This window comes from Palaemon carinicauda, chromosome 16, assembly GCF_036898095.1.
Source record: "Palaemon carinicauda isolate YSFRI2023 chromosome 16, ASM3689809v2, whole genome shotgun sequence".
NCBI classification, from domain to species: domain Eukaryota; kingdom Metazoa; phylum Arthropoda; class Malacostraca; order Decapoda; family Palaemonidae; genus Palaemon; species Palaemon carinicauda.
The window spans coordinates 74,682,682-74,707,778 of NC_090740.1; the positions used below are offsets into that span (position 1 = coordinate 74,682,682).

General features: G+C 50.6%; 1 protein-coding gene across 1 annotated transcript in view; it reads right to left on the reverse strand.

Annotated features, from left to right (window-relative positions):
• LOC137655775 (E3 ubiquitin-protein ligase RNF123-like) overlaps positions 1 to 25,097 on the reverse strand; it is a 233,307-nt gene that overhangs the window by 76,721 nt on the left and 131,489 nt on the right. Inside the window, exons 13-14 of the mRNA XM_068389912.1 lie at positions 24,812 to 25,063; positions 22,739 to 22,814 (exon numbers count right to left, since the gene is read on the reverse strand). Of these exons, the coding sequence (XP_068246013.1) occupies positions 22,739 to 22,814; positions 24,812 to 25,063 (328 nt within the window). The remainder of the gene's footprint in view (positions 1 to 22,738; positions 22,815 to 24,811; positions 25,064 to 25,097) is intronic.

Here is a 25,097-nt window from a genome sequence, read left to right on the forward strand (position 1 = left end):
GAAGTTCCTGTGCTAACGCAAAGTTGCCACCGAGTCAGCTAATGTCAGTCAGTCGCCCCGGAACGGAGGAGACGGAAGCCGATCCTGTGAGCCCAGGATGGGTGCTGTGGAAAGACCGAGGCACAGTGCCCTGAACTGGTGTTTCTTATTTGTCCAGACTGAATCTTCAATCCTTCCTAGAAGATGGGTCGTTTGGGCCTGGAAGTATGCGTCCTTTAGGTCCAGCGTGCAAATGAAGACCTGTGGTCTTATCCCTTGTCCGAACTCCTCCAACATGGTGTGGACATCAACCCAAAAGGACAGCTCCTTGCGGATCCTTTCGCACGGGAGATTGTTGACACTGGGGTCTTGACTCATGGTGGAAAGGATGGGACGCAATACCCTGTGTAAGGATTCTTCCCTCAGAGAAAAACTCCTTTCATTGATAGAAGTAAGGCAACGCTTAACCCTACCATGCGCCCTGACGGGATTGATGCTATTCCTTAGAACAGCAACGGTCTGGCGAATATTAATCAATGGTCAACGGCTGGGTATCGTAGTTACTGCGTAGTTGAAGAGTGCTCGCGAGTTGTCCCCTGTCGACAAGCTACTGATAGAGGCTGTCGATCGTTTGCCGATCACTTTAGTGGATGGGTGTGATGGCAAACGGCGAGTAGCGAGAAGTGTGTTGTATGCCTTCCGATCTAGGGAACCACGGGCAGAGGTCGACTAGTAAGTCTGAGTGACGAACTGCTGGTCAGCGGCGAACTGCCGATGATTGGTGAATCGGCAATCTGTGAGCTGAAGATGGTAACTGACAGGCAGATGAAGGCTATCTGGTCAGTCCGCCAAGGAAGGTTGGCAATTAACGAGTTGGTGATCGGCTTAGAGAGCCCTGAGAGACTGCAGAATAGTTTAATGATTGTCCGTTGGTGATCGGTGAGAATGATCAGCACTCGATCGCAGACAGGCGATCGATGAGCTAGAGATCAGCAAGCTGACGATTGGCTGGTCAGAAATCAGCGAGCTGAGGTCGATGATCGAAGAAAGACGAGCTGCCCATCAGTGATCTAATGATCAGCAAGCTGATGACTGGTTATTGACTAGCAATCGGAGATCGTTAGCAATTGGAGAGACTGGAGGTCAATGATCAGAGAAAGATGAGCTAGCAATTGGTGATCTGAGCTAGAAATCGGCGATTGAGGGACTAGTGAACAGCAGTCAGTGAGCTAATGATCGGTGTTCTGGTAATTACAGATTTGCGCGCTAAAGATAGGCCGTTTGCAACGTTCAGATTGTCTTTGCTGACAGTGGCACTGTCAGGAAATACTCCTGAAGAGAAAGGGACCAAGGGTTCCCTGTGAGGAGACTCGACCGATGGTAGATGCGGTTGATTCGCCTTGGAAGATGGAATCTTCAGGATCTTGAACCCTTCTGTGAAGCCTCTTCCCTCTTTTCCCGGCGGGCATGCTGTACAGTAATGTGTTTGCGGGGAGGGGAATGGGGCAAAGGTGACCTGTCAAAAAGCTTTCATTCTTTTTGTCTCTCATGCGAGTGCGCAGGAGAGTACTGAAGCGTTGGCGCATAGGATGATGCTGGTGCTCAGTTTCTGCTGAAGCGCAGTTTTCGGTGAATACGCAGAGGAGCGCTGACGCGCAAGAAAGCACTGCACAAGAGAGCGCTGGTGAGCAGGCAAGCGCTGGCGAGTAGGCAAGCTCTGGTGTGCAGGTGAGCGCTGGCTCTTTGGCAAGAGCTGGCGTATTGGCGAGCGCTGGATCTAAGAGCGCAAGTGCGCAAGAGAGCCCTGGTGTGTCAGAGAGCGTTGGCATGCAATAGGCGATGTGCATGTTGTTATGCAGTCTCCCTAGAATGCGCAAAATAGGCGTGTGGTCGCGAAGGCGGGCAAACACTCAGGATCGTGGGCGCGCAATCGTGGGCAAGGTCTTGCGCGTAGGAGAGCGAGGGCGTGTAGACACGCAATCGCGGGCAAGATCTCGTGCGTAGAAGAACGCTGGTGCATGCGATGGAGAGTGCGCTGCATAGAAGAGAGAGCTGGCACGCAGGAGAAAAAGCTGACGCGCAGGAGAGAGCTGATGCGCAGGAGATCGTTTGTCGACCAGGAGTGTGCTGGCGCGTTGGACAGTGATGGCGAGCCCTCGCGGGAGAGTGCCTGCGCGCAGGATATCGTTGGTGTGCAGGAGAGCGCTGGTGCATGCGATGGAGAGTGCGCTGCATAGAAGAGAGAGCTGGCGCGCAGGAGAGAACGCTGACACACAGGAGAAAGCTGACGCGCAGGAGATCGTTGGCGACCAGAAGAGTGCTGGCGTGTTGGACAGCGATGGCGCGCCCTCCAGGGAGAATGTCTGCACGCAGGATATCGTTGGCGTGCAGGAGAGCGCTGGCACATAGGAGAATGCTGGCGTGCAGGAGAACGCTGGCACGCAGGAGACCATTGGCGCGTAGGAGAGCGCTGGCGCACAGGAGAACACTGGCATGCAGGAGATCGTTGGCGCATAGGAGAGCGCTGGCGTGCAGGAGAACGTTCGGCGAGCAGGAGACCAAAGTTGCGCGGGCGCTCGCTAAGGTTTCAGTGAGGTCTGTTGCACCGGTGATCATAGGTTGGCTGGTGAGCGCTGGCGAGCTGGCAAGCGTTGCTCTCTGTGGCGAGGTTGCGCTGGAAGGCACTGAGGACAAGCAGGTGAAGGCACACGCCAAAGCGTTGTAGAGCGCTGACGAGCTGTAGAGCGTGGGCAGTAAAGTATGACGGAGCAGGCTGGCGCTGACGAAATCTTGGTGAGCGGCGTTGGCGCACAGATGCACGCTTAAGTAGGGCCTCAGGAGAATGTACCGGGGGACAGGAACGGTGATGGTAGGTCAGCAGGTCAGCTGGTAGGACAATCAGGAACTGGGACGTGCCCTTTAGAAGGGCGAACATCCACCTGTGGACATCGTGAACGACCCACAGAAGAGGCCAGGACCGAAGTCCGAGGACTAGCTCCAGCGTTGTCAGGAGAAGGTCCAGGAACAGATGACGCCAATGAGGGCCGGTGGATCAGCAGGCTGACCTTCAGCAGTAGCAATCCTCGGAAGAGGAGTCTCTATGAATGGCCCCTCTCGTGAACGAGAGACGTGATCACTTCGCTGTAAAGACTTGCCTAAGACTATGCTCCGCCCCAAAAGGAAGAGAGACTCAGCAAGGGGGGAGCGTAGTCTAGGCGAGGACAGCAACAGCCGTCAGAGTCTTTGAAGTGATGAAGATGTAGGAATGTTCTCCCTCGGAAGGGAGAAACAACCTCACACCTGGGGAGGAAACTTTCCCTCGGAAGGAAAAGTAGTCCCAACCCCTGGAAACGAACCTCCTGGTAGCGTTTCAAGATAATCTGACAAGAGCGCTGCCTAGAGGAAGCGTAGCCGGAGCTAGTTCCTCGAAGATGAAGTGTTGATCAGGTGCTGCAACAGGCGTACTTCTAAGAGAAGGGATGACGCCCATGATGACGTCCTCTGAGGGTCGGCAGTAACACCAGATTCCCTAGGCATGAACTGAACAGCTCTGTTTCGTTGACTTTCTTGATCGAACGAAGAAGAACTGCATCACTAACAGAAGAAAAATAAAATAAATTATGTAACAATAAAATCCGTCGTGAGGAACACCTAGTCCGCGAAGGAAAAGGAGACCATCGAGGGAATAAATATAAAATAAGAACTGCCCCCTCCCTTTCCCGGTTGACATCAACGGGAGAAGGGGAGCGGAGAGTAACTGCAATAAAACCAGAATTACAATTATTTAAATCAGCTAAAAATATTCACTAATAGGAAAATCCACTGATCCCCAGAAGGGAAGTGTTCCCCACAGAGAAGAAGCTGGAAAGTTGAATTACAAAAATTATAGTTTCAATTAAATAATCGGAAGCGCAACCTAACCCGCAAACAGGAAAGGTGCTCCCCGGTTAGTATACTGTCGGAAGCCCATGAAAGGTGAACAGCCTTGAGAAGAGAAAGACCAAAGTCAATCTCTGAAAGGCTACACTTCCTTCCCTCAGTAATCCACATGTTCCCCGTGGAAGTGAGAAAGGCGAAGACAACAGTTGAACGAGGAGGGTCCAAACAATGACGATTCCCCTGCGACGGCGGCCGAGTCAACGGTTGGTTATCCACCAACGGGAAGACTGATAGACAAGGGGGTAGAGGTTGGAAGGGAAGGGTCCCCGGCCTTGTGCGAGAAGCTCCCGGGACGAGAGGCAGCAACAAAGGAATCCTTAGAGTGCCTCCTAAGAACTGGGAGCGGGGAATGATCCCCGTAACAACCTGACGCATTACATTGAATAATGCTCGAAGCCATGGGGGGTTGGGGGCTCCAGAAGAACCAAGGGAAGGTCCTTAGGAAGACACGGATCCCTGGGTTTAGGAACCTCGGCAGGTTTCTTAACCATCTTGCCTGTGGGAGGCTTCCTGGCAGGCAAGATCGGCACAGGCCTACGCTTCGGGATAGGGTCTGGGCGTTGTCGTATGCGGGACTGATATCTCTGAGGCGATAGAGGCCTTTGAGACTGGAGAGACTGATGGGTGTCTCTCCTAGCAGGAGGGTTACCCCAGGAGGGATGACCTTCTGCTGCCAAAAATAGAGATGGTACTTCGTCCGAGGACGAGGTAACCATCGGGGAGAGGCGAGTTTGGTTTCGCAAGGATGGAAAACCGCGAGAACCCTCTCTCAACCGAGACGTAATAAAGTTAAGCGCTGACGCTTGGAAAGCGTTGCGCGACGCTTTTTTGTCGCATGACGCAGCACAAGAAAGAGCTGGGGTAAGTGGTGGAAAGCCAGGTGGGAGAGCAACAGAGGATTGCGGGACCCATCAGAACCAACGTGGTGAGGAACCCCGTCGCTAATTCCTGTTGGATGGAAAACAGGATGTGGGTTGCGAGCGTGTGAGCACAAACGCTCTACGTGATGAGAGTCCAAAAACTCTCTGTCATAACGAGCAAAACTCTTCATGATGAGGGTCACGAGAATCAGCAGGTTCAGCGTGATCGCGTGAACCCCTGGAGAACACGCAAAGAGGAGAGTGTTACCTGCTACAAGAACCGTTAGGTTCAGCGTAGCGATCGGCACGAGAGCCTACAGGCTCAGAGATACCGACGTTACGAGACTCCGAAGGATCAACGTAACGGGAAACATCAGTCTCCCTGCCACGAGATCCCGAAGGATCAGCGTGACTGATGGCACGACAGCCCGAAGGCTCAGCGTCCCGAAGGGTCAGCGCAACGAGAAACCGAAGTTCCCATCACGAGAACTCGAAGAGTCAGTGTGACTAAAGGCACAAGAGGCCGAAGTCTTGGCGTAACCTGTGTTGCGAGACCCCAAAGAGTCAGCGCAACGGGAAACTGAAGTTTCACTGTCACGAGACACCGAAGTGTCAGCGAGACGAGAGGCACGAGAGCCCAAGGGCTCAGCGTAACCAAGGTTACGAGGCCCCGAAGGGTCAGTGCAACGAGAAACCAAAGTTTCTCTGTCACGAGAATCTGAAGGGTCAGCGTGACTGATGGCACGAGACCCCGAAGGGTCAGCGTGACTGATAGCACGAGACTCCGAAGGGTCAGTGAGACTGATAGCACAAGACTCCGAAGGGTCAGCGTGACTGATAGCACGAGACTCCGAGGGGTCAGCGTGACTGATAGCACGAGACTCCGAGGGGTCAGCGTGACTGATAGCATGAGACTCCGAAGGGTCAGCGTGACTGATAGCACGAGACTCCGAAGGGTCAGTGTGACTGATAGCACGAGACTCCGAAGGGTCAGTGTGACTGATAGCACGAGACTCCGAAGGGTCAGTGTGACTGATAGCACGAGACTACGAAGGGTCAGCGTGACTGATGGCACGAGAGCCTGAAGGCTCAGCGTAACCATTGTCACGAGAGCCCGATGACTCAGGTTCTATGTCGCGTGAACCCAAAAGTCCAGTGCGACGGAGGCCCGAAGGACTTCTTGGGTCATGAGAACCCGAAGGATCAACATGACAAGAGCCAGAAGGCTCACGATAACGCCAGCCCAAAAGGGTGATCGTCACGAGACCCCGATGGGTCAACGTGAGGAGAACCACCAGGTTCAAAAAGACGTCTCCTCACTGCACGAGGAGGAGGACGTTCAGGATTGAGAGGGGTCACGAACCACTCCGCCCTACAATTCTCCGGAGAGGAACGCAGAGCAGACTCCGTCCGATGGGGGAGACTGATCAAGCTCTAAGGACACTTCCTCCGCAGGGGAGGAAAGTTCTCCCTTAGAAATTGCTTAAGATAAGGCTCTCACTCCCGCCTCTGGAGGAGAACCATATGGATAAGGGGACCGCCGATGCCTTAAGGCAGTCTCCTCTCGTGAACGAGACTCATTCCCCCGAAGGAGAAACCTGATCGAAGAAAGCTTTGCCACCGCCCCTGGTGGATCAGCCAACTTCTCGGCATTGGAAGCAGATTCAAGGCCCGACCAACAGGCTCCAGCGCCCACACAGGAGGATCAACCTCCGCGGAGGAAGGAGATGACTGCCTTCTCTCCGCTCCCCTCTGAAGGAGCTCAAAGAGAGCTTCCTTCAAAGGGGACCATCGATGCCCAGCCCTGGCCAACAGGTGCTCCCTGGGGGGAAGGAAAGGAGCCAACTCACTAGGGGAGTCAATACCTTTGCCTATCCACAGGGTTAACCTGGGGTCATAAGCCCTGCACTGCTACTTGACCGTATCCCAGAAGGCCCTGGCAGAGCAGCAGCTTCGAAAAAGATTTGGGCGTGGAAGAAGCTGAAGCCAGCGATTTCTTTGATTTCGAGGAAAACCTCAAAGGCGAAGAATCACTCTTAGACTTCTTCTTCCTACACCCGAACCTCTCCCACTGGGAGGCAGGCCACCGATGTCCCCGGCAAGCCAGGCACAGGAGGTGAGGGTCCCTCTCAATGGACGACATGAAGGTTCGGCAGCTGCGGCCCTCACTACCAGGATATGTCCACATAACCAGACAGCAAACACAAAACACACACACACCTACACAAAAGAAAAAGGATAAGCAATATCAATCGAGCCAAAAGCAAAAGTAGTTACTCAGCCAACAGGTGTGAGTGAGCGGGGTAGCCGGTCTACCCCACCCCCCACCCGCTAACTAGCGGATGTGGGTAGTTATCCCTCACTAAAATTGTCTTGGGTAGTTTTCAGAGATGCCGAAAGTTAATAACCCTATAAATAGAAAAGGGTTTGTATCTCTGTCGGAACAAAATAATTTTAACTTCTACAGCACTTGCCGGACATCATTCCACCTGGAGAGCATGCTCGCGCGCGGGAGAATATTGGCGCTCGCGCGAGGGAGAATAGTGGCGCTGGCGCGAGGGAGAATAGTGGCGATGGCGCGAGGGAGGATAGTGGCGATGGCGCGAGGGAGGATAGTGGCGCTGGCGCGAGGGAGGATAGTGGCGCTGGCGCGAGGGAGGATAGTGGCGCTGGCGCGAGGGAGGATAGTGGCGCTGGCGCGAGGGAGGATAGTGGCGCTGGCGCGAGGGAGGATAGTGGCGCTGGCGCGAGGGAGGATAGTGGCGCTGGCGCGAGGGAGGATAGTGGCGCTGGCGCGAGGGAGGATAGTGGCGCTGGCGCGAGGGAGGATAGTGGCGCTGGCGCGAGGGAGGATAGTGGCGCTGGCGCGAGGGAGGATAGTGGCGCTGGCGCGAGGGAGGATAGTGGCGCTGGCGCGAGGGAGGATAGTGGCGCTGGCGCGAGGGAGGATAGTGGCGCTGGCGCGAGGGAGGATAGTGGCGCTGGCGCGAGGGAGGATAGTGGCGCTGGCGCGAGGGAGGATAGTGGCGCTGGCGCGAGGGAGGATAGTGGCGCTGGCGCGAGGGAGGATAGTGGCGCCCGCGCGAGGGAGGATAGTGGCGCCCGCGCGAGGGAGGATAGTGGCGCCCGCGCGAGGGAGGATAGTGGCGCCCGCGCGAGGGAGGATAGTGGCGCCCGCGCGAGGGAGGATAGTGGCGCCCGCGCGAGGGAGGATAGTGGCGCCCGCGCGAGGGAGGATAGTGGCGCCCGCGCGAGGGAGGATAGTGGCGCCCGCGCGAGGGAGGATAGTGGCGCCCGCGCGAGGGAGGATAGTGGCGCCCGCGCGAGGGAGGATAGTGGCGCCCGCGCGAGGGAGGATAGTGGCGCCCGCGCGAGGGAGGATAGTGGCGCCCGCGCGAGGGAGGATAGTGGCGCCCGCGCGAGGGAGGATAGTGGCGCCCGCGCGAGGGAGGATAGTGGCGCCCGCGCGAGGGAGGATAGTGGCGCCCGCGCGAGGGAGGATAGTGGCGCCCGCGCGAGGGAGGATAGTGGCGCCCGCGCGAGGGAGGATAGTGGCGCCCGCGCGAGGGAGGATAGTGGCGCCCGCGCGAGGGAGGATAGTGGCGCCCGCGCGAGGGAGGATAGTGGCGCCCGCGCGAGGGAGGATAGTGGCGCCCGCGCGAGGGAGGATAGTGGCGCCCGCGCGAGGGAGGATAGTGGCGCCCGCGCGAGGGAGGATAGTGGCGCCCGCGCGAGGGAGGATAGTGGCGCCCGCGCGAGGGAGGATAGTGGCGCCCGCGCGAGGGAGGATAGTGGCGCCCGCGCGAGGGAGGATAGTGGCGCCCGCGCGAGGGAGGATAGTGGCGCCCGCGCGAGGGAGGATAGTGGCGCCCGCGCGAGGGAGGATAGTGGCGCCCGCGCGAGGGAGGATAGTGGCGCCCGCGCGAGGGAGAATAGTGGCGCCCGCGCGAGGGAGGATAGTGGCGCCCGCGCGAGGGAGAATAGTGGCGCTCGCGCGAGGGAGAATAGTGGCGCTCGCGCGAGGGAGAATAATGGCGCTCGCGCAAGGGAGAATAGTGGTGCTCGCGCGAGGGAGAATATTACTGCTCGCGCATGGGAGACTAATTGCGCGCGAGTCTGTTAGGGTGCGCGCGCGAGTCTGTTAGGGTGCGCGCGCAAGAGAATGTCTGATCACGAGGGCGTGTAGCATAATCATGATGGGTGCGCGGAAGATTGTTGGCACGCATCTATAGAAGAGAGAGGGCGCGAGCACGTGTCTCTGTGTGCACCCCAGAGAAAGATGGCGCGCAGGAGAGCGCAGAGCTGCTGAGCGCTGGCGCGCCGGTAAGAGTTGGCGCGTAGGTGAGTGCAACAAGGTTGTTGCCTCCCTTACAAACTTGCGTGCAGGAGAGTGATGGCGCGCAGGTTTTGACTGGCGCGTTAGTTGGCGCTCAGGAGAGCGTGATGTAGGGCGCACATGTTTGCGCGTGAGAGAGTGGTGTTGCGCAGGAGAACGTTGGCGCGCAGGTAACTGGTGCGTAGACTAACATTGGCGCGCAGGCGGGCGCTGGCGCGTAGGAGATGGTGGGTACGTCGGTGCAGGAGATCGTTGGTGCGTGTGCCCGTGTGGGCACGCAGGACATCTCTGATCTGGTTGGCGCGTGGGTGCATTTTGGCACGTGGGTGCATTTTGGCGCGTGGGCGCGTGTTGGCGCGTGAAGTAGCTGTCCTGTGCGAGCAAGATGGGTGGTGCGCCAAAGCATTGGTGCCTGACGAGCTGCTAGTGAGCGCTGGTCAGGGTGCGTGGGCTTGGGGAGCGCAGTATGGCGCACAATAGAGCACTTTGGTGGAGCCTTGTTAGGCCCATGCAGGAACGGCGATGGAAGGTCAGCAGGTCTGTCAGATGGATGGTTGACGACCATCCATAGAAGGAGATTGCGAACGATCTGCAAAGAGGTCCAGGGCCGAAGTCACAAGACTGGTAGCAGGTGCAGTGATGGTCGATCGGTCTAGAGGTTCCTTTGCGGGGGACTGCATAGACGACGTTGAAACAAAAAGGCGCCTCCTCACCGCAGGTGAAGGAAGATCTCTAAGGCAAAGAGGAAAGCGAGCCTTCCGACGTATGCGCCCTCTGGGGACTGTTAGACAGCAGTCCTCCAAAGAGGAGTCTGTAAGTGAACTCCCCAGAGGGAGAGAAACACAAGCAGGAGAGACTGATGATGAACTTAGTTTCCCCCTCATAGGATGGTTAGGAACGGGGGGAAACTAAGCCGGCATCTACCGTAGAGTCTAGAGTGGCAGAGGAGATGGGTGAAGCCGAATGAGATACCTCTGACACAACAACGTCGACAAGTGTCAGGGGAACTACCTCTGACGGTGACGACGACTGCTTGACAGAAGCATCCATGCAGATGAAATCCAAGCCTCCTTGGCGGGCGAACTCGTGAGCCCCAAGTAGGACCAAATCTGGAAAACAGAAGTTAGTGACAAGGCCTCCCCCGGGGGGAGAGGTGGTGCTGCTTTGCTAGGGGAAGCAACCTCATCTCTCGAGACCCGGGGTTGGACAGAAATAAATCGGTCTACGCTACTACTCGATGGTCTCTCGAAAGAGACCGACCGAGCAGGAGCTTCGGAGGAGGTTTGGGCGACGGAAGAAGAGGCTTGGGTTTTTCTTCCTTCGATGCAACCTTCGAAGGAGAAACAACCCGCTTGGACTTCTTCCGCCGTCACGAAAACCTCTCCCACTAGGAGGAAGACCACTCCCTACACTCACTACACTTTTTGACACTATCACATCGTTGGCCTCTGCAAGAAGGACAAATGGCGTGAGGATCAGTCTCGACCGCCGACATGAATATTCCACAGGGGCGGTCTGGAAGACCAGGGCAGGTGCGCATGGTCGCAGAAGCCAACTTCACACACACAGTCTAAGAGAAAAGAAAAAGCAAAAAGCAGTAATGGCTGCCAATTGTCGGCGAGGATGAAGAGCACCAACGTCCGATCACCATCCAAGCTGAAAGCAAAGTGAGCTCAATCACAGGTGTGTGAGGGGGAGCGGTAGCAAGCTACCCTTCCTACCCCTCCCCCCAACTAGTGGTGTGGGTAGTTAACCCTCATTAAAAATTAATGGCTCATCATTTCAGCTACGCCGAAAGTAATACCCCTATTAAATAGTGTGGTTTGTATTCCAGTTACGGAACAAACAAATGCTAGGGAAGGTTTGTAGAAATAAAAGCTAGGAAAATAGCATGGTACTCAGTGCATACACACTATTAAAACAATGAAATCATGATTTTCATTTGGCTGCATAAATAACATGATATAATTTACTACCATAATGTGTACCCATCCACAAACCTCTTTAGTCTACTGTATTGGTATTATTACCTAATCCAACTTCATCATATTATTGACTCCAAATGCTAATGTAATATTGGACTCGTTTCATACTGCATACCAAAATTTTATTTCATGATACACTAATGAACCATTTAAATTTTAGCCAAGATCTTTTATGAAAATGACAAACTTATAACAGAGTTTGTATTTTTCCTAACATACAAACCCAAATTCTTTATTATAGGAGATATTCTAGTGCGAGCTGGAAAATACGGCAGAAAAACCTTAACAAGGTCGTTAACGACCGGACAGGTAATTACCCATCTGTCAGTGGTTGGGGACCTCCGGTCAGTAGCTGCTGTTTACCTTCAATCGGATTCTAGTTAGGATTATCCTAGGGGGGCGGTGATGGAGGGAAGATTTGTGTAAAGAATTTGGGTTTGTATGTTAGGAAAAATACAAACTCTGTTATAAGTTTGTCATTTGTTCCTACACTAAATACAAACCCTCATTCTTTACTATAGGAGACTTAGTCTTGAGGCCAGGGTGGCCAAGGAGTTCCCTATATTTAGGGAAGATAGTCCTCAGACTTGACTATTTTGAAGCAACAATCTTCCGTTATCTTCTTTCTTTGTAGATCCCCAGAATCTCAGTACGACTGAAGGTTTGCAACTTCATGGAAACAAATGTTTCAGGATGAAGTGGGTCAGGAACATTCGACTCGGACCCCTTCAAACTTAGGATTCCCCAGACCTTGCCAAGCGGAAACCTCATGACCACGAGTATAACTTATACTCTGTGAGAGGAATCAGACGAGAATCATACCTTATTTCCATTGGCGAGTCAAGCTGAAACTGGATACAGGCTAGGATTCCCAGATGTGGGGGAGGAGATGAAGAAGATCGATGGATGTCCTTCTTAACACCTAGTGTAACCCAGAATCCTCAACCAATGGTTACTGTCCCCGAAAGGGCGTAAGGTAGTAACAGCATCTGTTGACCTGTCAAAATAGGCCCTATAAAAAGGGTGTCTAGAGACCTATGTCACGTCGCTCAAATAGTGAGCAGTGAATGTAGATTGGCGTTTCCAGACCCCAACACTTATCACTTGGGAGACCGAGAAAATTCTCTTAAAACGCCAGAGAAGCAGCCACTCCCCTAACTTGATGGGCTCTGGGTTGTGCTGCCTCTGGGTCTCCGTGAAAAGACCTCGCAATAACTTTCTTAAGTCAGAAAGAGATGGTGTTGCGAGAGATTCTCTTCTTTACCCTGTTAGTACAAGGAAGAGATGACGGAGACATAATCTGAAAAGTCTGGTGCACCTCAGATATTTCTTTGACGCCCTGACTGGGCATAGTAACGACTGGACTGTATCCTGTCTTACCTATTGAGAGTGGAAATTCTCGAAATCTCCCATCGGCAGATGAAGGATTATGAGTCTAGCCACCAAGCCCGGTACGAAGTTGCGAGACACTCGCCCCCCAGCCCCATTTCTTAGAATGGGTGACGTAAGACAGACCATATAGCTCACTGACCCTTTTAGCGAGGACAGAGGTACGAGGGAGATGGTCTTAAGGTTCAGAAAGTAGTCCGAGGCCCTTCAGGGCACATAGGGCAGACTCTTCAGCGAATGTAAGACACGTCTCAAGGAGATGGTCTAATCTCAAGGGGGGGAGGGGGGCAAGATCACTCCCACACTGAAACAACCAAGGTGATGTCTTCTGAGGCGGAGAGTCAACCCCTTCTCCGTCTACAGATGAGGCTCAAGGCTGTGCGATAGCCCTACATCGCCGAGACTGAGAGAAGCTTTCCTCACTGAGGTACAAAAGGAAGTCTGGGAACTACTGATCCTTCCTTTTGAGGATCCAATTGCTTCACATTATCGCTGTTGTGACGGGCCGAGAGAGGGTTGTGAACTCAAAGGCAGGATGCAATCAACTGAGTTGTTTATTAAGGAACACTCTCCTTTATATACAAAACCTCAAGGCAACAGGACATAACATGTTCGAGAGACAGACAATGTTACAGAGCAAACCGGAGACATGATCATTCAGGTTCTTTTTAGTGCGAGGGAAGAGCGCAGATACAAGCATAATATATAAAAAATAATTATGTACAATTGTGTGACACACGGTTGGTACATGGCTCCCCCCAAAAAATGACATGGTGTACATATTAAATAGGGCACCCTGATCTAGAGAGGCGAACTGTAGGCGGGTCATCTGGTAGAAAATAAGCAGGTTTTAGACGATCAATGAAGACCCAGTCTTCTTTGCCCCGAATGTTTAGTAGGAATGCTTTCGGACTGCGTCGGATCACAAGGAAAGGGCCCGTGTAAGGGGGCGTTAATGGTGGCTTGCTAGTGTCGTTGCGCAGGAAGACGTGCATTGCAGAGTGCAAGTCCGTTGGTATGTGATGCTTCGCTGGGGGCTTGTAAGTCTGGCGGCACGGAGTAAATTTTCCCACGACGTGACGTATGCACTGGAGATCGTCGGAGGAGGTTGTAGAAGGAAAAAATTCGGCAGGGACAACCAACGGGTCGCCATACACCATTTCAGCTGCCGAGACGTCGAGGGCGTCTTTACGAGTGGTCCTTAGTCCCAGGAGGACCCAGGGAAGCTGAGTAAACCAGTTGCAATCCTTGCAGCGGGACATCAAAGCTGCTTTGAGGGTGCGATGAAAGCGTTCAACCATTCCATTGGCAGCGGGGTTGTAGGCCGTTGTCTGATGTAGGGTGATGCCCAGGAGATTCGCTAATAACGTCCACAATTGAGAGGTGAAAGTGGTTCCCCTGTCAGAAGTAATATGCTCAGGGATACCGAATCTTGAAATCCATCCAGAGAGTAAGGCAGATGTACATGAGGCGGACGTTGCAGTTTCCATGGGAATGGCTTCAGGCCAACGAGTGGAGCGGTCGATGACGGTAAACAGGTAACGATGTCCTTGTGATGTGGGTAGGGGGCCTACAACGTCGACGTGAATGTGTGCGAAACGACGCTGAGGTTGAGGAAAGGTGCCCGCTCCTGAATCCGTGTGTCGATGTACTTTGGAAGTTTGGCAAGAAGTACAGGCGCGGACCCAATCCTTAGCATCGTTAGAAATGCCGTGCCAAATGAACTTTGCCTTCAGCAGCTGTGCAGTAGAACGGCACGAGGGATGTGAAAGGCCGTGAATGAAATCAAACACCTGTCGGCGCATGGGAGCAGGAATCCAAGCTCGCGGTCTACCAGTACTGACGTCACAGAGGAGGGTGGTGTCGGAGTCTTCGAGGGGAAAGTCTTCCCAACGGAGGGACGTGCAGGATGTCCTACAAGCTTGATACTCTGGATCCTGTCGTTGGGCTTCAGCCAGGGCGTTGTAATCCAATCCCATTTGAACGGCAGCCAACGTGTTTCTTGACAGGGCATCGGCAACGGGCTTCATTTTCCCAGGGACGTATTGGAGGGTGCAATTGTATTCAGCTACGGCGGAGAGATGTCGGCGTTGACGGGCGGACCAGGCGTCAGACTGTCGAGTGAAGGCGTGCACCAGAGGCATGTGGTCTGTGCGAATGACGAAGGGCGTACCTTCTAAGAAAAGGCGAAAGTGACGGACAGCCAAGTGCACCGCCAGCAATTCTCGATCGAAGGTAGAATAACCCGATTCTGCCTTGGACAGTTTTCTGCTGAGGAAGGCCAATGGGCGGGGCGAGCCTTTGACCACCTGCTCGAGTACTGCACCAATAGCGACGTCGCTGGCATCGGTGGAGAGAAGGAGTGGGCGTGTGGGATAGGAAAAGTGAGAGCCGCAGCCGTTGTCAGGGCCTTCTTTGCATTGCAGAAGGCTGCTTCTTGAAGGGGACCCCACTTCAGGTCCTTTGGCTTGCCCTTGAGGGAGGCGTAGAGGGGAGCAAGAGTGGCGGCAATGGCTGGCAGAAAACGGTGATAATAGTTGATCATGCCCAAGAATTCCTGCAGACCTTTGACGGTCGAGGGCGCGGGGAAATTCTGAACGGCTGCTACCTTCTCAGGGAGGGGATGGACTCCTTCAGGAGTGATACAGTGCCCTAAGAACGACACTTCGTTGGCGCCAAAGGTACACTTGTCGTACCGGACTACAAGGCCGTTTTGTTGCAGGCGGTCGAGCACGATGCGCAGGTGACGGAGGTGTTCCTCTTTTGAGGAGGAGAACACAAGTATGTCGTCCACATAACATACACAGAAAGGGAGGTCCCCTAAGATGCCATCCATGAGACGTTGAAACGTTGCCCCAGCATTACGAAGGCCAAAACAGGAGTAATTGAAGGTGTATGTACCAAACGGAGTGGTGATGGCGGTCTTGGGGATGTCTTCTGGGTTCATAGGCACCTGATAATACCCCTTTAGGAGGTCGAGCGTAGAGAAAACCTTCGCTTTGTGCAGGTAGGAAGTCACGTCGGCAATGTTTGGGAGGGGGTAGTGATCCGGTTCTGTTTGCATGTTCAGGTGCCTGTAATCCACGCATGGACGGAGGGAGCCGTCTTTCTTCAGAACGATGTGTAAGGGTGACGACCAGGGGCTGGACGCCTTTTGGCAAAGGCCCATTTCCTCCATTTCGGCGAACGTCTGTTTGGCAGCTGCCAATCGTTCCGGTGCCAGACGTCTGAATTTTGCGAAGACTGGGGGTCCCGTCGTCTTGATATGGTGATAAATACCGTGCTTGGCAGGAGCCGTGGCCGTTTGGCGAAGTTCTGGACGGAAAACTTCCGGGTACGACGTGAGGAGGTGGGCGTAGACATCCGTGGGTGCGCTGATGTGCAGAGCGAGGTTAGAGGGGGCGGGTTGAAGAGGTGTCGACAAGTACGAGTCTGCGTTGACCAATCGTCGGTGGGCGACATCGACCAGAAGATGGAAATGAGAGAGGAAATCCGCACCGAGGATTGGCATTGTGACGTCAGCAACGAGAAACTTCCAATTGAATTTACCGTTTCCGAACGATAATGTGAGGTTCTCGTAACCGTAGGTGGGTATCGCAGATCCATTGGCAGCTACCAAGTGGACGTCCGCAGATGTAGACAGACTACGTCGTGCCTTGAAGAGTTTCCTTGGCAAAAGAGAACGACAAGCACCCGTGTCTACCAAAAATAGCACGCCCGTTCCTGCATCCTGTGAAAAGAAAAGATTAGAAACACGGGAGGCCACCGCCACAAGCGATGGCCTACTTATACGTTTTGTGGCCACTGACAATCCTTGGCACATTTCTTCGCGATTGCCCCGAATCTGAAGTGGTAGTAGCAAAACTGCGGCTGATGGGAGGTAGTAAGTGGCTGTAGAAGTCGTTCGTTGGGGCGCGAGCGATTGGTGGGCGGCTTTGTTGCCGCTTCGGCACGTCACGGGGTAGGCGTGTATGTCCTACGGCATTCATGTCAGCTTCGGTTGACGTTGAATAGGCATCCTCGTCGTCAGGGGTGGAGGCGTTGATGGAGGTCTTGAAGTGGCTGTCCATAAGGGCGTCGGCTTTGGTCATCAAGTCCCTTATGGGTAAACTATCGACATTGGGTATGGCAGCGCGTACAGGTTCGGGTAAACGGCGTATCCAAAGGCCACGAAGTAGGTTCACTTCATGAGGAGAGCCGTCTGCGGCAGGTTGAAGGCGAGCGATACTGGCATTTCCCTGAGGGCAAGCGAAGCCCTTTGGTCCTCCAACGGCTGTTGTGAGAGCTGAAAAAGCTTTGCTATACGGGCGGCTGGCGACGGCGAGTACTGCTGCAGAAGGTATGTTTTGAGGGCGTCATACGCTATTGGGGTGTCTCCTTGTTCACAAAGCCAGTCGGATATTTCTGGGAAGGTGTCCTCGGGTATCGCCGCGAGAACATAATCCACTTTGGTGGTTGAGCGAGTCACGCCCCTGATACGAAACTGGACTTCTGCGCGCTGAAACCAAGCAAATGCCTCTCCGCTGGCAAACGATGAAAGTTTGAATGGAACGGCCGCAGCACCAACTGGCGTAGAGTCCGCCATAGTACCAACGATGAAGGGGCGAGGGGGTGGGGGTGGAAGGCGGTGGGAGCGAGTCGACTTTCAGGGTCACCAATGTGACGGGCCGAGAGAGGGTTGTCAACTCAAAGGCAGGATGCAATCAACTGAGTTGTTTATTAAGGAACACTCTCCTTTATATACAAAACCTCAAGGCAGCAGGACATAACATGTTCGAGAGACAGACAATGTTACAGAGCAAACCGGAGACATGATCATTCAGGTTCTTTTTAGTGCGAGGGAAGAGCGCAGATACAAGCATAATATATACAAAATAATTATGTACAATTGTGTGACACACGGTTGGTACACTGTTGTAGCGGTTAAGAAGACCATTATCCTAGCCCCAGCAGTTAGGACTTCTTGTAGGGTCTGCCTAGAGTTTTGGTTTGACAAGTCCTCGTGGTTCGCAAGGTAGCCGACTGTATCAGACCACGTGTCAAGCCAGAAGGGACATTGAAGTCGCTTCCCTTGCCGAGGCTTCTGTGACTGAGAAGATCCTGGAAGAGTTGAGTGTCTCTTCGAGGATTAGCCTGGTGTGAGCCTCGCCGTGAGGGGATCTAAGATCAGAGGAGAAGACTGACGTCTCTGAACTTGGAGAACAGAACAGGTTTAAAGGTCGCTCAAGAAAGGCAGAGGTGAGGGACAGTGACATTGCACTAGCCGTTAGGACAATGTCCTAGAGACTGACCATATATGGTCAATGACCAAGCCTCCTCTCCATCCCAGATAGGACCAGAGAAGGCCAGGCAGTGGCTGCTGAAGACTCAGCAGATAGATCTATAGGCTCCCCCCAACCTTAGCTTACAAGGATAGTAAGGTTGTAGGCACTGAAGGCTCTAATGAGTCTGGGCGGGACTCGAAACCCAGACTGTCAATACATAGCCTGTCTAAGTCTGGAGAGTCAAAGGGTCGAGGAGACAGATGCAAATCGCCGAGGCATGAGATATAACACATAGTTCTTAGAGTCCTTAAATAGGAGGATTCTAAGTCCCTCGATGGCAGCACTCACGAGGAATCCTCAGGCTGCGATAATTCCTCGCGTGTTATTACAGGAAAAAGTGGAGACGCGAGTAGCAGACAAACCTTATATCTTACCCCTCGTATCTTTCTTAACGAAAGGGAAAGAATGGTAGAAGTCGTAGTGTCTGGAGGTAATGGCAAAGACCGCTGACGAGAGTCGGAAGGCTCTGTCATAAGAGTAAACTCTTAATGACGATGATCGCGTGCATAGCGCTAATTGCATGCGTGCACGGACACTCTGTGCTAATTGTTACGATCACGCCCGACGAAAGAGTGATCGTTACGAGACCCCGAGGGGTCAACGTGAGGGGAACCTCTAGGATCAAAAAGACGTCTCCCACCAGCACGAGGGGGAGAACGCCAGGGATGAAAATAACTACTCCGCAGGGTAGATTTGTTCTCCCGAAGGAGAATGTCGCTTAATACAAGACTCTCGCTCCGCCCCTGGAGGAGAACCAAAAAGCGTAAGAGGGAAGAGCGTAGATTAGTAAACTCCTACAAGTTTCTTCTCGTGATTGGTAGGAAGGTTCTCCCTAAGGAGATCGCCTAAAACAAGCTTTCTCCCTGCCCTATGGGAAAAAGCGTAGGCATATTAACTTTTCTCTCTCAACGAGGAAAAAGTCTTCCCGAAGGAAGGATCGCCAAAGGCAAGATTTCTCCCCTCTTTATGGGGAAAAGCGTAGGTTTAATAATTTCTCTCTCGCAAACGAGGGAGAAGTCCTCCCAAAGGAGGACATCGCCTAAGGCAAACTTTCTCCCAGATCTATGGAAAAAAGCATAGGCGTAATAATCTCTCTCTCGCGGACGAGAGAGAAATTCTCCCAAAGGAGGACGTTGCTTAAGACAAGTTTTCTCCTAGTTCTAGGGAAAAAACGTAGGCGTAAAAATCTCCCTCTCGTGAACGAGAAAGGAGTCCTCCCAAAGGGGGACTTGGCCTAAGACAAGCTTTCTCCAAATTCATGGGAAAAAAGCATAGGCTTAATAATCTCTCTCGCGAACGAGAGAGAAGTTCTCCCGAAGGAGAACATTGCCTAAGACAAGCTTTCCCCCAGTTCTAAGGGGAAAAAAAGCGAAGGCGTAATAATCTCTCTCTCGCGAACGAGAAAGAAGTTCTCCCGAAGGAGAACATTGCCTAAGACAAGCTTTACTAAAGATCTATGGGAAAAAAGCGAAGGCGTAACAATCTCTCTCTTGCGAACAAGAGAGAAGGTCTTCTGACGGAGGGCATCGCCTAAGGCAAGATTTCTCCCAGTTTTACGGAAAAATCGTAGGTGTAAAAATCTCCTCTCGTGAACGAGAGAAGTCTTCCCGATGAAGGACATCGCCTGAGCCAAGCATACTCCCAGGGAGAAGTTCCCCCCGAAGGAGGCATAAGCCGTAGACTTGCTTTTCCCCAGCTCCAGGGGAGAAAGCACAGTCTTCAGGGACGAGATAGAAGAGGTAAAACTCATTGAGCTGTTCGCAACTCCTTACGAAGGAGGGAAGGTTGCTGACTGTCTGAAGTGGAGAAGGGGGATGAATCTTTCACGCAGTCCAATTCCGAGGAAGGTTATCATTCCCTCTTAAGGGAAGGATCTCAATCCCTGGAGGCGAACCTCCTGTCAGCAATTTAAGTTTCCCAATAAGTTGATCAAGTTGCAGGTTGACAACGAGTGTTACCTCGTAACATGGGCAGCTCATGAGCTGCCATATGAAGTGCAGGATAACGAACAGAGCGGCCGAAGCCCTCGGCATTGCGTTCTACGTCGCTGCTATCTGGGTGTTTTCTTTCAGTCTCTCTAACATGTTTCCCTTTTCCCTTCTGCTCTCAACCGAAGAGAAGAAGGGGCGAACCCCTGCATCTTCTTTCAAGGTTTCCGAGAGACTCGAAATCCTTAACTCATAGGCAGCAAAGGAATTAGGGAGGTTGTCCTGTCTGAAACACGGGAACGAGGGATTGACCCCGCGAGAGTATGATCGGAGATTTGCGTGTGTAGCGCTAATTGTCTGCGAACACCTGCGTGACTGGGGTCTGAAGACTCTGCCATAAGAGTAAAACTCCTGATTGTTATGGGCGTAGTGTTGGATGGGCGTACGCGAACACTTCGCGTGACAAGAGTCCGAAGACTCTCTAACTCTCTGAACTCTTTATGACTTGTGTCACGAGAACACGAAGGTTCAGCGTGATCGTGCGTGCCCCTAGAGGTTGTGTTGCGAGAACCCGAAGGTTCAGCGTGAACGTGCGTGCCCCTAGAGTTTGTATTGCGAGAACCCGAAGGGCTAGAGCAACGGGAAAACGGAAGTCTCCCATGTCACGAGACACCGAAGTGTCAGCATGACTAAATGCACGAAAACCCGAGGTCTCAGCAACTAGCTGTGAGAAAACGAAGGGATAGCACACCGGGAAACCGAGGTTTCCTTGTCACGAGACCCCAAAGGGTTAGAGATTGAGAATTCAAAGGCGAGAGCAATCTCTCTGAAGATAGAGAGAAAAGCAAGGAGAAGCGCTCTATCTGACTTTTTCTAGAGCCGAAGGAGACCCTCAAACTAATATGCGAAGAAGAGGGTTCAAGGTTAGGACGTGCTTTGCCCTTGGCCGTGCTCCTGGTCTCTCAGATGATTCCTCGCACGACGATGACAGCGAGGCAGAACGATGACGAGAGGGATCATTCTTCTCAGGTTTGTCGCACAAGTGTATATAATCTCGAGGCAGGAAGTCTCAGGGAGAGACAGAAGGCGAAAGAGTGAGAATGATAACGTCTCTTCCTATTTCGCCTGTCTGTTCGGTGAGAATATCTAGGTGAAGGCGTAAACGGGCGTGCGGGAGAGTTATCTCGCACGTCTGTCCCAGATGTAGGGAGCGTGCGTGCGCAGGAGAAAATTCCCTAGCGGATGCGGAAGAAGGCTGGTGTGTTGATAAGCACTGGCATGTTGCAAAGCGCTAGCGAGTTGGTAAGCACCGGCGCTGCGGGAGAAGGCAGCATGGCTGCCTTGTCAGAAGACCCTCTAACAGTAGGAAGTTGACGCGCAGGTTTTACCTGTCGCGTAGGATGGTGTTGAGCGCGTATGCGCACGTGTACGAGAATGTTGGCGTGCGGGAGCGCATAGGAGACCACTGGCGCGTAGGAGAGTGCCATCGCGCAGGAGAGTGCCATTGCGCAGAAGATTGGTTGCGCGCAGGAGTTTGTGCGTAGGTGAGCGCATGGCGCGTGATGGAGTTATGCTCTTGTTGGAGCGTATGCGCATGTTGGCGCATACGCTCTTGATGCCCTATGTTAGGGTAAGAAGGAAGCGCTCTTAAGTTTGTGACGAGAGCACTTAGGCTAGCGGTGAGACATCTCGTGAAGAGACAGAAGGCGAGGAAGAGCAAGAACGATTATGTCTCCTCCTATGTCGCCTATGACTCCGGAGAGAACGACTGGGCAAAGGAGTGCGATCTCTCCTCTTCCTCTTCTCTATCTCCCCCTCCTAGTCTCCGAAGAGGGGAGGACAATGAAGAGGAGGAGGAGAAGGTACTGTGAAGACCACTTCTACATACTTGGCGGGGGAACCCATCCTCCGCAGGGTAGCAGAACATCCATGACCTCCATAACGGGGCATAGGGAAAGAGGATCCACATCCAGCGGTGACATAAAGGCGTCATGAACACTTCCTCAAAATAGAGGACATCATCTACAAAGAAAAAGGATTATTCAAAACTCAAAAAAAGAAACTCTAGTCTGCCAGCAAATAAAGCAGGAACAGTGGTATTACCACTGCGACGGCTAGAATTCGATTGAAGGTAAACAGCTGCTACCGACCGGCGGTCCCCCACCACTGACAGGTGGGTAATTACCTGTCCGGTCGTTAACAACCTTGTTAAGGTTTTTCTGCCATATTTTCCAGCTTGCGCTAGAATATCTCCTGTAGTAAAGAATGAGGGTTTGTTTTTAGTGTAGGAACAATTCTCTTTCTATCAAGCAAAATGAGATCATTGAATGAAAAAATGCTTGAAATATATGCACTGAATGCTTCATATGATTTAGATGACATACAAAATAATCAGCTGTAAAAATCAGATTTCCTTTTTTCATTAGGCTGATTTCTCAGTTAGAGCCCTTCGGCTTGTAGCATCTTGCTTTCCAACATAGGTTGTACCTTGATTCATACTAATAATGATAAATAATAATTTCAGCGAGCTACGATTAGCACCATTAACACAAAGAGCAAAGCAATTGGCAGCTGGATACAGCGATCCATGTGCATATCCACAGGGTTAATTGATAATGTTTTGTTCTCTTTTACAAGAATAAAGCAACAGAAGTCTTTAAGACCAAAACTATTCAAAATTATCAGGATTTTTATTTTTTTTAAAAAAGTCTGAGCTAGTTTAACATTACAAAACAAAAATTGGTGACTTCAATAAATAAAAAATGATGGCCTCTCATTAATTAATCAGGAAAGAGTTTGACCAACTTAATATGATAATTATTCATTATATCTTTGATAGCACAATAATTCTCAAAATAATAAAAATATTTCTTTAAAAAAAAAAATTCAAATTCCTTCATGGAATCTAGAAGTTATGTCAGCCTGCCATAAGTCAGAGCAACAGTTTTTTAAGGGTTATTATGTAAACAATATGCTTCAAATGAGTTGGTAAACACACCTGATGTAGAAGGTTCACTGTGGCACATTTCCATTGCACTTGTCCCAGCTGTTGCATTGTCAATCTTGCTTAGCACCTGAAAAGACAATAATATAAATTGTTTCATCATTTCATCATCCATAACCCTTTTCATAAAAATAATTTTTTAGAATACTGTTTCAATAGCTTTTATGAAAATCAAATTGCAAGCTAGGGAACAGATGATTACTTTCAGCAAACCTATTAACCCTTTTACCCCCAAAGGACGTACTGGTACGTTTCACAAAAGCCATCCCTTTACCCCCATGGACGTACCGGTACGTCTTTGCAAAAAAATGCTATAAAAATTATTTTTTTCATATTTTTGATAATTTTTTGAAAAAATTCAGGCATTTTCCAAGAGAATGAGACCAACCTGACCTCTCTATGACAAAAATTAAGGCTGTTAGAGCAATTTAAAAAATATATACTGCAAAATGTGCTGGGAAAAAAATAACCCCCTGGAGGTTAAGGGCTGGAAATTTCCAAATAGCCTGGGGGTTAAGGGCTGGAAATTTCCAAATAGCCTGGGGGTTAAAGGGTTAAGGAGACCGGCCAGTATCCTGATACATTGGGGTATAGGAAGAAAATCATAAAATCCTAAAAAAATTCACTGAGCTTCGTATGGCAATGGAGAATGCGTTTACGAAATATTTTGTCAAAATTCCTCTTACTTTCATAGTTACAGGGTAAAGAATAAGAGGTACTCAAAAAACCAAAAACATTGTTCCCTACAAGAAAATGCAATATTTCTTCTGTTGTCATAAAATTTGATAATTAATACATTCTAATATAAAACAAATTGGCATCTATATAGATTCCACGAGTCACAAGCGATGTATTACACGGTAATTACACCCTTCAGCCTTCAGTCCTTGAATAAACCTCATAGAGAGTACACGTTTGAGTTTGACCTCTGACGTTCACTCGTTTATTACGTGTTTTTCTCGGTTTTGGCAAGTATTTCATCATGCCAAAGAGAAAAAGACAATTTCAAAATCTCGCTAACATTAGGAAGAAAAAATTCGCTCTAATAAGAGTTCAGATGTGGGTAATATCGGCAAAATTAGCAGAGTTAGTGAATGAGAGAGATGATGAAGGATCGACCGTCTCGCCCAAGGAAGCAAGATATTAAGCAAAATGACCTTCATTTATGATTAAATAATGATAAATAACTTTGCTTCTATTTATTAATATCCAAAATGAACATAAAATTCATAATAATCATGATTTATTAATACTGTCTTTGCAAAAATAAAAAGAAAAACTTTGAATGCCCGTATGTCAAAACTATACTAATTTACCTTCAAATTCTATCTTTTCCATTAGTTTTAAAGATATAGCATTGAATTTTGGTATATAACTTAGAAAGACCTTATAAAACAATCAAATGTTGCAGTTCTTTTCAATTTTTTTTTTTCATATTTTTTCCCCTGATTATTAGGTTTATTTTTTTACCATAATGAAAAAATTTATATCTAGCAAAATAATTACTTTAAGAAAAAAACCTCTTCATTAGATTGGAGGTATACATCAGGTATATATAGGGTAGTAATCCCAGGTCGTAATATTAATTATCAAGGAAGATAGAATTTGAAAAACACTCCTTTTCATGATAAATCACCCTGGCGTCGCAAAACCAAAGGTCAGAGGCAAAAATGCTATGCAATTTGGAGATGTCCTAAGCACCTTAATAAGCGGTATGAATGTTAAAGTCCTGTCCTTAAAAAACGGCATTATCCGGCCAGCCCCCTTAAGACGTTCAAAACCTTAGAGTTCTAATTATTGTATGGATATAAAAAATTGCATGACCTAAATGACCGAGGATGATATATCTCCAGTATATAATAAGTAAAGAACATCAAACTGATCACTTTCACTTCAGTTTTTACTTACTTTTTACTACTGCATCTTCTGAAATAAAACATTAACTCCTGGTTCTGCATCTATTATTAAATGACAGTTTTTATTTATACAGAAATGAATCAAAATATCTTGCAGACCAAACCAATACATTAAACAACAAATATATAATTATAACAACCGAACAATTACCTTGGAAGTGTCAATGTCTGAGCGCGGCAAACATTTTGATAACTCTTTGTTAAGAGTTTTGTGCAAGTGAGATTCCAAACCACCTAACCGATGAGTATCAAAATAACTGAGCGAACCATCATAAAACAGTTTAGGAGGGATGACGACACCAACGTTACCATTCTCTAGAACCCATAACTCATGGAATATACTCAGGAGACGATGGAAAAGGCATAGAATAACAGGATGTGGAGTGAATCCTGCAGGAGGCACCTAGCAGGAAAAAAAAAGAAAAAAGAGAGCTCAA